Raw genomic sequence first — 17,655 nt, forward strand, 5'->3', positions numbered from 1 at the left:
GGCCTTGCATAGTAGGCTGAGGAGTGCGTTCTGGCTACTAGGTACGACATATATATATATATATATATATATATATATATATATATATATATATATATATATATATATATATATAAATTTTGTGAGGGTACCACCTCTGGTGCCAATGTGGGGACCCATAGCCTCGGAGAAGAAAATAAAAAGTATTCAGAGGAGACCTTGTGGTTTCTCACTGAACACTAATATTATCTTCTCCTACCACCCCCATTCTTTTGTATGTACACATATATATTTACTTTATTTGAACTTTGTTACAAAAAAGGAGTTACATATGGGTTACAAAGATGGTTGTCATACGTTGTCGAGTTCCTCCAGCTCCTCAGATGGCGGGCAGGAACCCAATATATATATATATATATATATATATATATATATATATATATATATATATATATATATATATATATATATATATTATATACATATACACACACACATATATATATATATATATATATATATATATATATATATATATATATATATATATATATATATATATATATATATATATATACACACACATATATATATATATATATATTATATACATATACACACACACATATATATATATATATATATATATATATATATATATATATATATATATATATATATATATATATATATATATATATATATATAACTGAAAACTCACACCCCAGAAGTGACTCGAACCCATACTCCTAGAAGCAACGCAACTGGTATGTACAAGACGCCTTAATCCACTTGACCATCACGACCGGACATAATGAGGAACACGTGAGGAACACAAAACACCTTTTGTGTTCCTCACGTGTGCCCCAAAGAATGAGGTGATTTGGTAAAATGCTATGCCCAAGATTACTATCCGAGTGCCGGCGGTGGGGTGGTTCAAATAGCCTCGGCTATCACCTCATTATGTCCGGTCGTGATGGTCAAGTGGATTAGAAGCATAGACACAGTGTTCTCCCATATTAACAGGGACTTGATGAAAAAACGTAAAAATGACCCCTCACTTGCTCTAGTGCTCTTGGGAGGTGGTGGTCTTTGGAGTGTTAAATACTCCGAAATTACCATCTCTTTTAAGGGTCTGAGCAGGTGGTGTAGTGGGTTAAGGTGTACCTGTTATGCCAGTTGCTGGAAGGCTTCTGTGCTGGCTAGGGTTCGAGTCTCCTGGTGGGAAAGTGTTTCTAAAGTTGTATACTTCCCTCTCGTGTTTAGGAGAGTTGTGCCTTATATATATATATATATATATATATATATATATATATATATATATATATATATATATATATATATATATATATATATATGTGTGTGTGTGTGTATATGTATATAATATATATATATAGGTATATAATATATATATATAGGCCAATATATATATATATATATATTGGTGTATACTGGCAGCAGGTTTTCTTTCAAACATGTTTCATTGAATATGACCGCATATTCTGTATTTATTATTTTCTGGTTTAGGGCTTCTATCCCTCTAACTATTTTCTTAGCATCAGGGCTTAATTGGAATAGGAGTTCTCCAAAACTCATTTTCGTACTTTTAAGGTGAAGAATATAAGTGATTTACTATAGAGTGTATTACACTTATTTGTATAATTTGCACAACGTATTTGCAACGTCGTGCAAATTATACAAATAAGTGTAATACACTCTATAGTAAATCACTTCTTTTCTTCACCTTAAAAGTACGAAAATGAGTTTTGGAGAACTCCTATTCCAATTAAGCCCTGATGCTAAGAAAATAGTTAGAGGGATAGAAGCCCTAAAGCAGAAAATAATAAATACAGAATATGCGGTCATATTCAATGAAAAATATATATATATATATATATATATATATATATATATATATATATATATATATATATATATAATGTGTGTGTGTATATTATTACTATTTTTATTATTATTCACTGACAAATTACATGTCAGTGAATCACTGACATGCAATTTCAATCTATTATGAGTGATTATAGTGTGATCAATTATGATTAATTGAAGATCAACAGTTGCATTACTGAACGATAAGTAGTTGATCCATTACCGATGATCCATTATCAGATATATAATCACATATCACTCTATCCTTCAACACACAGATATTGCAATGTATTGACCGTGTGTCGTTAATGTTGCTCGCTGCAGAGTCAGCAAATATCATGCATTTAGACGCCCCCTCGTTAGAGTTAATACGATACACGGGATGTGATGCACACCAGGTATGCTTGAAGCCATGTTTTTGTATATGTGTGGGAAATGTTTTGCAAGGATCAAATGTTTGTGCATGATTATTATGTATTGCTGAACGTCACATGTTCCCTCTTTACGTCTAAGGCTGCCAGAGTGGATTTGGTGATGCACTTCAGCCTCAGTAAGGGTTTAAAATTAAATTGGGGAGCCAATTTTGTAAACCACTTTTGCAAAAGACGACCCCTTCTGATATATGTATATATTTCACACATGGATCTCTTATTCGGCCCATACAACATATATATAATAATCCTGGATGTTAGGTATCGTTCTCCTGATCTCCGCCTTTAATAACTATACACAAATTTCCAATAACAACATGAAGAGTGTTTCACACACAGAGATCACACTAACGTGATGCATCAAATGAACAAATGGTAGTGTCTGGGATGCTCCCGGACGCAGGTTCGAATCCTCGTCACGGCCCTTGTGGATTTGTTCATGAAGAGTGTTTACTTCTTGCAGGCAACTGAGCAGCAACAACATCAGTGACCTTCCAGATGGCTTCTTCATTCATAACACCAACCTTCAGCGCCTGTGAGTAATGATTGTGTGTAAACATCGGCTTCCTTTAAACACTTCTGTTCTAGGCATACCATTTACATCAATCAGTGACTTGCCATTTAATTTTTCTTACCGTAATGTTATGTTTCAAGTGTATCTCGCTCTCAGATAGACTTTGTGTTCAAGATAATGAGAGATTCTTTTATCAAATTGTGTTTCCTTAGCAGACTTTGTTTACTCTTCCTCTGCTGTTATGTGAAGGTTCCCGGTGGGATATTTATATGAACAGCAATAAAGTGGCTTTTGAAATCACTTTAAAGGGTGAGAACAGACATAAAATCACCAATAACACATCACATAATCACACTACAATTCCACAGCTTCATCTTGTGTTCCTTGAACTGTTGATCTCAAATGAATAAATCACATTTTTTGACACTATAATATATTTAATCAGTTTTGTTTTCACTTTTCTTTTAGAGAACTTAATGATAATAACTTGGCTCAGTTACGTCCGGCTATGTTCTGTGGCCTTCGCAACCTTCTCAATCTGTGAGTACTTTGAGAAATCCTTTGAAAACTAATTTCCTTACCTAACAATAATGTTAAGTTTATTAGTAACGCGTCACAGTAAAGTCTAAATTCAAGTTTATCAGTACCGTTCCACAGTAAAATGCAATGTTAAACTCATTAGTAAAGACAGAGAGTAAACTGTAATGCTATTTTCTTAAGTAAAGTTCATATCAAACTTTATTGGCTGACCTCAATTATTATTGAGTGCAACTTATATTGAAGTAATAATTTCAAATAAAAATATAATTAATACTAATTAGATATATATTATGTTTTTTAACTGACAATCTCAAGTTCTATAGAATTAGAAGTCATAAGTACAACAAAAATAAGGATATTTAACACCATGGAAATAATTATTATAATTTATGACTAAATGAATTACTGAATTAGTTGGAGAAACTCTAAATTCTATCCCAGTGAGCATACTATCTAAGTCGCACGTTAATTCAGCGTAAAAAATCAACGTTATCAACTTTATCACCGTTGATTCAACGTCAAATTAATGTTACTTTTCGATGCTGTACACACTGGCATAGTATTTGTCATTAACAGATGTAAAAACGTGAATATCTCTCATTATCCGTGCGTCTAGGAACCATTTCTTTGTCCCGTATAATCAGACAAGTTTTCCCCGAGTGAATGAGTATGGTCCATGCAGGTACATAGAGAGGAACAAGATGGATCACATAGGTGAAGAGGTGTTCACAGAGATGCCCCGTCTTCAGTTTCTCTACCTGGGCACCAACCTCCTCCGGACCGTGGCACCCGGCGCTTTCTGTGGCCTTCATCACTTGCACCTGTTGTAAGTGCCAGTTCTGCGTCTGATTTATGTATTGGACTGATTTATGGTTGGAAAAGCGTACAGAGACAGAGTATGTTAACCGAACCACACACTGGAAAGTGAAGTGACGACGACGTTTCGGTCCGTCCTGGACCATTCTCAAGTCGATTGTGAATGGTTCAGGACGGACTGAAACGTCGTCGCCTCTTCACTTTCTAGTGTGTGGTTTGGTCAACATATTTCGGCCACGTTATTGTGACTCCTCGTCTGCACAGAGTATGTTATGAAACGTACATGTTGACACGAAAATATTCATATCTCCTCTTGTGTATTTCTTGATGGGATAATTTATGTCCTTATCTCCTTCAGGTCTCTAGAAAGGAACCACCTGATTACCTTGGCCAACGGGACCTTCTCAGGTCTGGCCCAGCTGAAGACACTGTGAGTACAAGACAGGTCCTGTGGCATAAGGGAAAGCTAATGAAATCCATTATTTAAGCCCCGCAACTCACACATCTGAAAATAAAAGAATTGACAACGTTTCGGTCCGTCCTGGACCATTGGCACGTCGACAAGATAATGGTCCTGGGCGGACTGAAACTGGGATACACAGGAACACTCAGGAGCACACAGAAATAAGCAGGAACACAGGGAAGAACACAGAAACACATGGAAATACAGCATCCCATCAAACATACTTTATCATAAATGTTTTTATATGCATTTGTCTGTTCAAATATTTACAATTTAATCAGGACCTCGACTGCACGTCCCACAGAGGGAATCATCCGATCTAAAGCTACATCGACGTGATGGTGTCATAGTGTCCCGCAGCCCACTTCTCCACGAAGCCCCCACCCTCCCTTCTCTCTAGTCCAGACCTCAAAACCCACACATAAAAGAATAAAACATAAAAGCAATAGATCTGCATTTTATTGTTTTTTATATTATTGGATTTTTTTTTCTTTCGTTTTAATTATTAGATATGATTGGGTTGATAAAATAATATTTACAGTAATGTAACCTCTGGGCCAACCTCATAGATGCCAACACATTCTTTTTGTCTCGTTGTCTTTGTCTCTGTCTGTATCTCTCTTTTTCTCTGTTTTTCCTCCATCTGTGTCTCTGTTTCTCTCAGTCTGTGTCTTCCTGTCTGTATCTCTCTCTGTCTATGTCTGTGTGTCTATATTTCTCTAGGGCTCTGACTAGGCCTCTCAGAGGCTATGTCTTACTCCTCCCTCTCCCTCTCTAACTCTCTCTCTCTCTCTCTCTCTCTCTCTCTCTCTCTCTCTCTCTCTCTCTCTCTCTCTCTCTCTCTCTCTCTCTCTCTCTCTCTCTCTCTCTCTCTCTCTCTGATAAAGATTCTACATTTGTCTGTCTCTTGTTTTTACATTTACATTCCTTATATGTAATAAAAATGATATTATAAGATTCGTTGGGGTGGAGTGGAGGGGGTTGCTTTGAAACTGTGTCAAGAGGCACTCGATATATTGATGCTAATCCTGATACGACAGTGTTGAACACGTCGGCAACAACAATTAATGTCAGAGATTAGATGAGGCAAGCCCGAAGCGTCTGAACTTCAACCTTCGACTGACAAACATTTCTATTTACAGATATAATCGTTAGCTAAATACAGCAGTTGTACAACCATAAACACTTAGGTTACAGCATGACCGAGTGGCTTAATCTATGGGTTTTTTCAGTGTACTTCAAGACAATGGTATGAGACACCTTGAGCAGGGGGCGTTTAGCGATCTAGTGTCTGTTGAGTCTATGTGAGTATACCTTTATGTCTATGTGAATATACCTTTATATTTATGTGAGTATACCTGTATGTCTATGTAAGTGAACTCTTCAGTCTTTCTGAATATATTCTGAAGCCTGAGGTTTAGTCCTGTCCTGGGGTTTAATCATATATATATATATATATATATATATATATATATATATATATATATATATATATATATATATATATATATATATATATATATATATATATATATATATATATATATATATATAATATAATTTTATTTTGCAGGAACCTTGAAGGCAACAACTTAGAGGAACGACCCGAGACTGATGTGTTTGGGGAGATGACAAGCCTCGAGTACATGTTAGTATATGTGTGTACGAGTACAGTACCTTGTGTATGTGACCCTACAGTACATGTCCAAGAGTGTGTGTGTGTGTGTGTGTGTGTGTGTGTGTGTGTGTGTGTGTGTGTGTGTGACCTTCATGTAGATGTTAGTCGACAACAATATGTGTGTGGAAAATATTTTTTTTATTATTATTATTATCAAACTTAGTAGGAACATAAACAGAATAAATATCAGAACATAAAGATTTGCATAATTATTGCAGCTACTTTCACAGTAAATATAATTATTTGGGTAATTACAGAAGTAATTGAAGTACTAGCCATAGATGAGGCAGTTGTGACGTCTTAATAGCAGTATGAAGGCATATATTCACAAAGAGGAATACCTTGACCATTTCTGTGAATATCCAGTTTCTTAAGTCTTGAACTTCATGCAGGACCTAAATTTTAAATTTTACTTACTAGATGATATGTAAGTTTTGGTACGGACTTGATAACCATCTCGGTTATTCATCACTACACTAGACTAGTAGCAGTAGATGTAGTGGGTGTATAGACTGTATGGAAAGTGTCTCTCTCTCTCTCTCTCTCTCTCTCTCTCTCTCTCTCCCCCTCTCTCTCTCTCTCTCTCTCTCTCTCTCTCTCTCTCTCTCTCTCTCTCTCTCTCTCTCTCTCTCTCTCTCTCTCTCTCTCTCACTAACTTTGTTAGCACTTCTGCTTCAAATTCTCCACCATTCCTATTTCCTCTCAAATTTAATTTAAAATTCTGAATATCTCAAACCAGGCGCAAGTAGCTTTTGATAAAAATGTTAAATCATTTTTATTGCCAGCAAGTTTGACACAACTCTTAAACTAGTCTTCAAAAGGCGGTTCCTGGAAACGCCAGAAGACAGCCCTCTTTATATTCGACCGAGTTCGATGTCAGTCCTGTGAACATTCACCTTCAGATAAATACAGTTCTGTAGTTCATCAGTCTGAGTAGTCGAATCACAACCGAGAGACCCCAGGTTAGAATCTCCCAGCAGGTCCGAGAGGGTGGTGCAAGTTTCCTTTTCACCTGTTGTTTCTATACACCTACCAGATAGTTGCATCCCTTGGAAGGTGAGTCGTTTTCCTACGAGAAAAACGTAGATGCAGGTCCTAAATTGTAGAAAGATGCAGGTCCTAAACTCCTTCAATCCGCAGAGGCTTCCTGTCCCTTTCTATGAAAACCTAACTCTATAATGGATCATTGTTCATATCGTGTTCCTCTACTTGTACTAATAGCAAAAATCAACAAATCTAGATTATTTGTTTAACATTCGTGATTTATCCTCAAATTGTGCTGTGATTTCATTTTTTGTCGAAAACTGTCTTAAAGTGGCACTGGTACGCAAAAAATTTCATTAATTGAATTTTAAAAGTCAAATTATATGAGACAGATTACCAGAAACTTGACTGAGAGTAACGCAATCTTATGGATTTGCATAAGGTTCTTACATTGCTGTTCCGTATGGCTTATTTTAAGAAGCAGCCATGTTTGGGTCCATTAATACGCTGATATTTGGCTTTATTTGTAATATTTCGAAGTCCTCTGTAATTGGTGCCTATTTGTAGTCCTCTAATTTGTGACCTTTCGTATCGACTGTAATTTGTGACCTTTTGTATCGACTGTAATATGTAAGCTTTTTTGGTGCCTTGTAATTTGTAATCTTTTGAAGTCCTCGGTAATTTGATTCTATTTGCTCCAATCATGTGTGAATAATTACAACACCCTGTCGTGTATTAGCTGAGCAGATCACCGGTAGCTCAAAATACAGTTGTATTACCATAAATAGCAATATTAGTCGCTCTAACAGTAACATTAGCCATAAATAGTAGTAGTTGAACTAGGAGTGCTATATGTAAATGCCGTGAAAGTAACAGTAGCAGAAATAGCATAATCATCGCTTTATAATAGATGTAGTAATAATGTTAATATTAGTAGTTTAATAACAAACAATGGCAGTAGTTGTAGAAGTTTGAATAGTAAAATAGCAGCAATAGTGCTATTATTAGTAGTAGTTATGGTGGGATGTAGCTGATAATTATGATATTTTCCCTCGTTATACTTTACGAAATTCGTATCACATTTGTCCAGATATTTTGACGAGTTCCGGTTGTGTTCGCTGGCACTGCATGTGCGCGTCTGTGAGCCCAAAGGCGACGGCATCTCCTCTGTTGAACACCTCCTGGACAGTCTTGTCCTTCGAGTCAGGTAAGCTGATTAACAGGTTCTCAGAAAACAGATTTTTTAGAAGGGCGATTGTTTTTAAAGGAAATGTTCTATAAAAGACAGTTTTCAAAAGATAGATTCTATAAAAAGGCAATTTTCAAGAGGCAGATTCTATAAAATGCAGGTTTTCAAAAGGCAGGTTCTATGAAAGATGTATATATATATATATATATATATATATATATATATATATATATATATATATATATATATATATATATATATATATATATATATATATATATGCCTCCCAAATTACTTTCTGATTGATCTGTCAATGTAGCATAATCTACTAACACTACTAACACCACCACTGTCGACACACCACTACTAACATCACAACCACCATCGCCACAGTCATCAAACTTCTATATCTACCGCGACTATATACACTGCGACGTTACCATCTACTCTCAACATTTTCGCTATTTTAATATGCATTATTCCCTGTGGGTGACCCGTGGGTGACCCGTGGGTGACCGGTGGGTGACCGGTGGGAGCAGTGTGTGGGTGATGGGCGTCCTGGCCTGCGCCGGAAACCTGCTGGTCCTCATTGGACGTTTAGTAGTTAAGGAAACCAATAAGGTCCACTCCTTCTACATCAAGAACCTCTCCCTCTCCGACCTGCTGATGGGAGTATATCTCTTCATCATCGCCTCCTACGACGCCTTCTTCAGAGGGTCATACATTCGTCACGAGTACTCCTGGAGACGGTCTTGGCAGTGTAACCTGTGTGGTGAGTGCCTCAACACCTCTCTCTGATATTGTACAGGAAATTCAACAGCATATCTATGATAAAATACAACATATCATTCAACAACATATCTGTGATAAAATACTAGACATTCAACAACATATCTATGATAAAATACTAGAAATTCAACACTATGATAAACAAAAGCAGAGAAATTTAATGCCTATTGTATTATTTTGAATGGTGTTTACAGAAGTCTACGAGGCACGAGGTGAAACATTCTTATGAAGCTGTGTGTGTGTGTGTGTGTGTGTGTGTGTATGTGTGTGTGTGTGTGTGTGTGTGTGCGCGTGTGTGTGTGTGTGTGTGTGTGCGTGTGTGTGCGTGCGTGTGTGTGTGTGTGTGTGTATGTGTGTGTGTGGGTGTGTGTGTGTGTGTGTGTTGTCATTCAATGTGTTCTCAAATTATCCAGCTAATTCAATATTTTTAAGACTATTTTGCTACTATTCCGAAGATCTGATGATTAGGTATACAAGAATTAAACTATTCAGGTTCATTTATAACTATCCAATTTATTTCCAAAGTAATTATTTATGTTGTACTATCCAACCATTCCTATTTTTAATATTATTGAAAAAACTGTTTCTGGTATATTTATTTTGTATAAATTTAGTTCTACTCTATAAATTTATAAATCTTTATAAATTTTGTATAAAATCAACTACCGGAATCTCTCTTTTCTTTGTTTGTAACAAAGAAAAGAGTTCCTTTAAAATTCCTTTAAAATTTCACATGTATCCAGGAAGTCCTTCACGGGGTGGCCCATTTCCAAATGTTTTTCTTCTCTTCCACGAACGACAGGGTTCCTGAGCACTCTGAGTTCGGAGGCGTCGGTGTTCACCCTCACTACCATCACCCTCGACCGCTACTTCTCCATCGTCCACCCGCTCACGCTCAAGGAGAGGACGCTGCCCATCGCTGTCGGGGTGATGGTCGCCACCTGGTCCCTGGCAGCGCTCCTGGCCATCCTCCCTCTCCTTGGCATCCACTACTACGGCGACAACTTCTACGGCAGTAACGGCATGTGTCTCCCTCTCCACATCCACGACCCCTACGCCAAGGTGAGCGTTCGTAATGTATGGGCCGAGGAAGGCGTATGTACCTGTCTCTATCATGTCTGCCTGGCTCTCTCATGTCTACCTGCCTCTCTCATGTCTGCCTGCCTCTCTCATGTCTGCCTGCCTCTCTCATGTCTGCCTGCCTCTCTCATGTCTGCCTGCCTCTCTCATGTCTACCTGCCTCTCTCATGTCTGCCTGCCTCTTTCATGTCTACCTGCCTCTCTCATGTCTGCCTGCCTCTCTCATGTCTGCCTGCCTCTCTCATGTCTACCTGCCTCTCTCATGTCTGCCTGCCTCTTTCATGTCTACCTGCCTCTCTCATGTCTGCCTGCCTCTCTCATGTCTGCCTGCCTCTCTCATGTCTGCCTGCCTCTCTCATGTCTACCTGCCTCTCTCATGTCTGCCTGCCTCATGCCAGCCTCCCTTACACCTTCCTCCCATCCTCAGGCATGGGAGCACTCGGCGATCATATTCATCGGCTTCAACCTCGTGGCCTTCATGTTCATCGCCTACGCTTACGGCAGGATGATCTTGGCCATCCGGGAGTCGCAGATGTCCCTCAGGTCCACCCAGGAGAAGCAGGACCGGATCCTGGTCAAGCGCTTCGCCTTCATCGTCGGCACCGACTTCCTCTGCTGGATGCCTGTTATTATAATCAAGGTCATAGCGCTCGGAGGTCAGTGCTTACTTAACTGCCTGCACGGATTTCAAACTGTTCATTGACTCAGGCATTGAGTTTAGACCTCTCCTTCCCAGGTCATATTTACTTTGAAACTGTAGATAATTAGTAGCTCCCTACTAGTGTGCTTTTAATTCATTGTACTTAAGTTTGGACTTTACAATAATGAGTGTGTTAGTACAACCGGCAGTAAGTGTAACTTAGAGAGTTGAACTAAAAGTTGGGTTTAGACAAAACGATAGACATTCATTAGTGGGGTTAACACAACATGGTAAACACCCACCAGTTGAGTTAATGGCAATGTCTTCAACTAAATGTTTTAATAATCCTTACACCTCATTCGTCCCATCAGGTGTTGTGATCGACAGGACCCTCTACGCTTGGCTGGCTGTCTTCGTTCTTCCTGTTAACTCAGCCCTCAACCCTATCCTCTACACCCTGGCTACCAAGATCTTTAAACAACAGGTAAGGGTGGTGGCAACTGCATCCCCCTGGAGAGAACTGGAGTTAGGGAAATGCCCTAAGAGAGAGAGAGAGAGAGAGAGAGAGAGAGAGAGAGAGAGAGAGAGAGAGAGAGAGAGAGAGAGAGAGAGAGACAGAGAGAGAAAATATGATTATCATTCTATTTGCTCAACACTTGCATTGACGTTTCCTAGTTTTAACTAATTATATCGATGGGCAAAAGGTGCTTGGACCAAGATCCAAGAAGGAAAACTACTGTAATATAACCATGTGCGTAACGGGTGCTCATGTTGATATGTAATAGCATTACGAAGGAACAAAATTCAACAAGAACAAGAATCCTTCATACAGACAGTAAGCCACACTAACGTGACTTGATAACTGTCCAGGACGAAACGAAACTTCGTCCCTTCCATTATTTTCAGATGTAGATTGGATCCCTTATAATTTAATAGATTATCAATAATTGTATAGGTATATATTTATGCAAAGTAATGAGACTAATATATTTTGTGAGTATAATACTCATAACCCATCCTAAGTAACCAACCAAACCTAACCTTGTCCTAACTACACACAAAGCCATTGAACCACTCTAGTCTTATTCGAAGTGTAACCATTTAATTCGTCTGTTCTTTTGTTGTTATTGCAACAAGAAAAGTTTTGGTTGTGTTTCAGGTGGTGAAGATGGTGTTTAACATGAGTCGGTGGCCCGTGGCTCCGCCAAGAGCCGGCACGGACTCCAACCCTTCCAACTCTTACGTTATGATCTACAGAGGTCGTTTCCAGACAGCTCAGGTGAGCTCAGGTTTATCAACGTTGTTAGTAATAACGTTTCTGCAGCTTTATCTGATTGTAATACCCTATTTTAGTGCCATCAGGGACTCTACTAATGTTATTCTTCACTTCTAAATTTAAATTATTGTTGTATACTGTAAACAAACATGGAATTCAAATGCAGACGGAGAGTCACAATAACGTGGCTGAAATATGTTGACTAAACCACACACTGTTTAGTGTGCATCTATTAAAGCACATATTTAGTGCCTCGCCTCCTTCCCTTGTCACAATTGACTTGAGAATGATCCAGGACGGACCGAAACGTCGTCGTCCCTTCACTTTCTAATGTATGGTTTGGTCAACATGGGATTCAAAGACAAAGCCCAATGACATTCCACTTGTGACTGTTTCAAACTCTATTACTTAACTCTTTTACTCCTCATTCTCTGTTTCCTGTATGATAACCACGACCTGCTCCTGTTTAAGAGGTGTTAACACCATACAACTCCTCTCTCGAAGCACCACACAGCTCCTCAAACAAATCTCGAGACTCATCATCTCCTTCCTGCTACCAGAGCCACTGTCCTGACGCGCTCACTAGTGACACTAGCTGAGCTATTATGAAGTATTATTCCAACATTCATATTATTGAACAACTGTGCTACTGTAAGGTCTACTGCTGTGCACTTAGACATACTCTAATGAACACTTAAAACACAATGACGATCCCTTAAGACACACATACGATCACCCAGTGACTTTGACCAACATTCAGTAATACACTGAAGGAAACAGACTAATACAGATGAAAATAAATTTGTTATCTGGCTGCAGAGATATAATGAAAGAATATATTCGGCAAAAACCATCTCAGGGGTATATTTTCAGTATTACAATAAATATCTAAGCAAAACAAGCTGGAATATCCAAGATGAATTAATCGAATTGATATAAATGAATATCGTCTTGTTGATTTAACCTTCTCTGTTCTCAGATGTCCACCCGAACAGCGTCGACCTGGCTACAGAAACCTCGAAACTACAGTTTGGAGCACCGAGGCCCGCCAGGCGCCGCCCTGGCTGGGCCCACGACGTGTACCTGCCCGCCCTCTTGCGATATATAAAGTTCCCTCACAACAGATACTTTGCTCTACTTTCCTCTTGGGATCCCACGGCCCTCTCTGGCCGCCCACTACATCACTGCCTCGTCTACCACAATGTGTGAACCGCATCACCGGCATCAAGAGAAGCTCCAGCGTGCGACTACTGACAGGTTAAGCGGTAAATTGTTTTCATCTTGGACATGAGGGTCCTCCCATGTCTCTGCCTTTCCCTCCATCGAGGTCTCAACATCACTCGGGGCATAAACAGTGCTTCTCGCTTGCCACATCAGAGGCTCTCAACCTCTCACAGCCATCAACCTCTTCATGACCGATTGTAAAATATTTTGTACAGTATTTTTCCTGGAGAAACAGCTTATGTATACTGGATCTCTTGTCCTATTAAAAAAAATAAAGATAATAATAAAAAATATAGCTGTGCTTAAATGACGTCTGCTCAATTAATGAACAAATGCCCAAAGAATAATAAATCTCGGAATATGTATATCACTGTGATTATAGAAATAGGTTACATCTCTCACTGTATACATCTCACATCTCTCACATTCTCTATATATGTCATTTTTTTCTGTGCAACCATTAGTAGCACTGAGGATCAAAGTTTTTTTTCCAGAATATCTGCAATTACACTTTTTGTATTATTTTTTAATTCATCAACTAGATGTTTTTCAGTTGAACTGACTCAACACAACCACTCTCATAGCACTGATTATTTAGGATAATAACAGTTATTGTAAATGTTAAATAATTTATGTAAATACCATAGAAATTCACCTCAGAATCGTTCCTTCTCTCTCTCTCACACACTATCTCTGAAGAGTTGATGAATGAATCTCAGAATCCGACCTAACTCTCAAGACATCAATACACAAGTTCACGAATATCAATGAACAATGTGAACAAAACATTTTATTACATTTTTTTACAACTCATTTTCTTTAGTAATTTGTTGAGAAAATACGATGATATGTTTGATATTTGAGGTGGCTGTAACTCAGTAAATATGGTTGCATAAGCCTTATATATATATATATATATATATATATATATATATATATATATATATATATATATATATATATATATATATATATATATATATATATATATATATATATATGTCGTACCTAGTAGCCAGAACGCACTTCTGAGCCTACAATGCAAGGCCCGATTTGCCTAATAAGCCAAGTTTTCATGAATTAATTGTTTTTCGACTACCTAACCTACCTAACCTAACCTAACCTAACTTTTTTGGCTACCTAACCCAACCTAACCTATAAAGATAGGTTAGGTTAGGTTAGGTAGGGTTGGTTAGGTTTGGTCATATATCTATGTTAATTTTAACTCCAATAAAAAAAAAATTACCTCATACATAATGAAATGGGTAGCTTTATCATTTCATAAGAAAAAAATTAGAGAAAATATATTAATTCAGGAAAACTTGGCTTATTAGGCAAATCGGGCCTTGCATAGTAGGCTGAGAAGTACGTTCTGGCTACTAGGTACGACATATATATATATATATATATATATATATATATATATATATATATATATATATATATATATATATATATATATATATATGCCCCTATAGGTACCATACTTATGCCTTTATAAGTACCATAAATATGCCCTTATAAGCACCATACACATGCCCATATGATACCATACACATGCCCATATGATATCATAGACATGCCCATATAAGTACCATACAAATGTCCATATAAGTACTTTACATATGCACATATAATACCATACACATGCCAATATAAGTACAATACACTTGGCCCATATAAGTACTTTACACTTGCCCATATAAGAACCATTCATATACCGATAAAGGTACCATACAAATGCGGATACGTACCACACAAATGATCTTACAAGTACCATATAAGTACCATACATATGCCCATATACGTGCCATACATATACCCATATAAGTACCATACATATGTCCATAGAGATACCATACAAAATCTCTTATAAGTAACATACAAATGCCCTAATAGGTGCCATACTTATGCCCTTATAAGTACAATACATATGTCCTTATAAGTATCATACATACGCCCCTATAATTTCAATACATATGCCCTTTTAAGTACCATACACGCCCATATAAGTACCATTAATATGCCAATATAAGTACAATACTTATGCCTATATTAGTAGCATACATATGCCCATATACATACCATGCATAGTAGTGTCTACGTATATTAGGAATATAGATATAATATTATTTTGATTATCCATTTATTATTTAGCTCATTATAATTATTATTACATTTTTTACAATTCATTTTCCTTAGTAATTTGTTGAGAAAACACGAAGACAAGTTTGATATTTGAAAAGGCTGTATCTCAGTAAATATGGCTGCATAGGCCTTAATATTTAAAATTAGCAAAGAAAGACTTAACAGAAAGAAATGTAAATTGTTGTGGTAAACACAATGGTACCATTTTCAAAACGATTCTATGGCTGGTTTTGATTTTGAGTTTTGAGAAAAATGACGATTTCGGACGGGCTCGTGTTCTTCACAGGCAGCGGACTGTACCCCATGTTTGTCTTCATCCTCTGGTCAAGTTTTTATTACTTGATTTAATCATTGTCTATCTTCTGTATCTATAAAACAAGTATGACTGTCTGTGTAAGGTAGAAGGCAAGAAGAAACTTGGAACTGAACTTTGCACGGTAACTGGTAATTGGTTCGGAAAGTTCAAAGTGGATTTTGGGGTCCACCGCTTGATCCAGTTACATGACATAAAAAATTAAAATACAGTTAAACGCCAGGGACAGTAACTTCACTAATATTCATTTATATTCGTATTCATTTATATACGTACATATTCATTTATATACGTACCATAAACATGCCCATATACGTGCCATACACATGCCCATATAAGTACCATACACATACCCATATAAGTACCAAACAAATGCCCACATACGTGCCATACACATGCCCAAATAAGTAACATACATATGCCCATAGAGGTACCATACAAAAGCTTTTATAAGTAACATACATATGCCCAAGTAAGTACCATACCTCTGCCCTTATAAGTACAAAATATGTCCTTATACGTATCATACATATGCCCTTATAATTACAATACTTATTCCATTAAAAGTACCATTCATGTGCCAATTTAAGTACCATACATATGCCTATATAAGTAGCATACATATTCCCATATACGTTCCATGCATAGTAGTCTCTAAGAATATGAGGAATATAGATATAATACTATTTTGAGTATCCATTTATTATTTAGCTCATTATAATTATTATTATATTTTTTACAACTCATTTTCCTTTGTAATTTGTTGAGAAAACACGATGAAAAGTTTGATATTTGAGGTGGCTGTATCTCAGTAAATATGGCTGTATAGGCCTTAATATTTAAAATTAGCAAAGAAAGACTTAACAGAAAGAAATGTAAATTGTTGTGGTAAACACAATGGTACCATTTTCAAAGCGATTCTATGGCTGGTTTTGATTTTGAGTTTTGAGAAAAATGACGATTTCGGCCGGGCTCGTGTTCTTCGCAGGCGGCGGACTGTACCCCATGTTTGTCTTCATCCTCTGGTCAAGTTTTTATTACTTGATTTAATCATTGTCTATCTTCTGTATCTATAAAACAAGTATGACTGTCTGTGTAAGGTAGAAGGCAAGAAGAAACTTGGAACTGAAACGGTACGGTACGGTAACTGATAAGTGGTTCGGAGAGTTCAAAGTGGATTTGGGGTCCACCCCTTGATCCAGTTACATGACATAAAAAATTATAATACAGTTAAACGCCAGGGACAGTAACTTCACTAATATTCATTTATATTCGTATTCATTTATATACGTACATATTCATTTATATACGTACCATAAACATGCCCATATACGTGCCATACACATGCCCATATAAGTACCATACACATACCCATATAAGTACCAAACAAATGCCCACATACGTGCCATACACATGCCCAAATAAGTAACATACATATGCCCATAGAGGTACCATACAAAAGTTTTTATAAGTAACATACATATGCCCAAGTAAGTACCATACCTCTGCCATTATAATTACAAAATATATGTCCTTATACGTATCATACATATGCTCTTATAATTACAATACATATTTCATTAAAAGTACCATTCATGTGCCAATTTAAGTACCATACATATGCCTATATAAGTAGCATACATATTCCCATATACGTTCCATGCATAGTAATCTCTAAGAATATGAGGAATATAGATATAATAT

General features: G+C 37.1%; 1 protein-coding gene across 2 annotated transcripts in view; it reads left to right on the plus strand.

The window, feature by feature from the left end:
* Positions 1–13,783, plus strand: part of LOC123770814 (relaxin receptor 1) — a 51,559-nt gene extending 37,776 nt beyond the window's left edge. The window contains exons 9-21 of one of the 2 annotated variants that reach the window (XM_045762978.2): positions 2,761–2,832; positions 3,280–3,351; positions 4,034–4,177; positions 4,526–4,597; positions 5,863–5,934; positions 6,204–6,278; positions 8,383–8,499; positions 9,021–9,253; positions 10,073–10,332; positions 10,778–11,006; positions 11,362–11,474; positions 12,150–12,269; positions 13,246–13,783. In XM_045762978.2, coding sequence (XP_045618934.1) covers positions 2,761–2,832; positions 3,280–3,351; positions 4,034–4,177; positions 4,526–4,597; positions 5,863–5,934; positions 6,204–6,278; positions 8,383–8,499; positions 9,021–9,253; positions 10,073–10,332; positions 10,778–11,006; positions 11,362–11,474; positions 12,150–12,269; positions 13,246–13,374 — 1,708 coding nt within the window. In that variant the 3' untranslated portion in view covers positions 13,375–13,783. Of the gene's footprint in view, positions 1–2,760; positions 2,833–3,279; positions 3,352–4,033; positions 4,178–4,525; positions 4,598–5,862; positions 5,935–6,203; positions 6,279–8,382; positions 8,500–9,020; positions 9,254–10,072; positions 11,007–11,361; positions 11,475–12,149; positions 12,270–13,245 lie in introns of those variants that run through there. The other variant, XR_011223079.1, reaches the window with a different exon arrangement.
* Positions 13,784–17,655: the final 3,872 nt, after the last annotated feature.

This window comes from Procambarus clarkii, chromosome 56 (assembly GCF_040958095.1).
Source record: "Procambarus clarkii isolate CNS0578487 chromosome 56, FALCON_Pclarkii_2.0, whole genome shotgun sequence".
Lineage (NCBI taxonomy): Eukaryota > Metazoa > Arthropoda > Malacostraca > Decapoda > Cambaridae > Procambarus > Procambarus clarkii.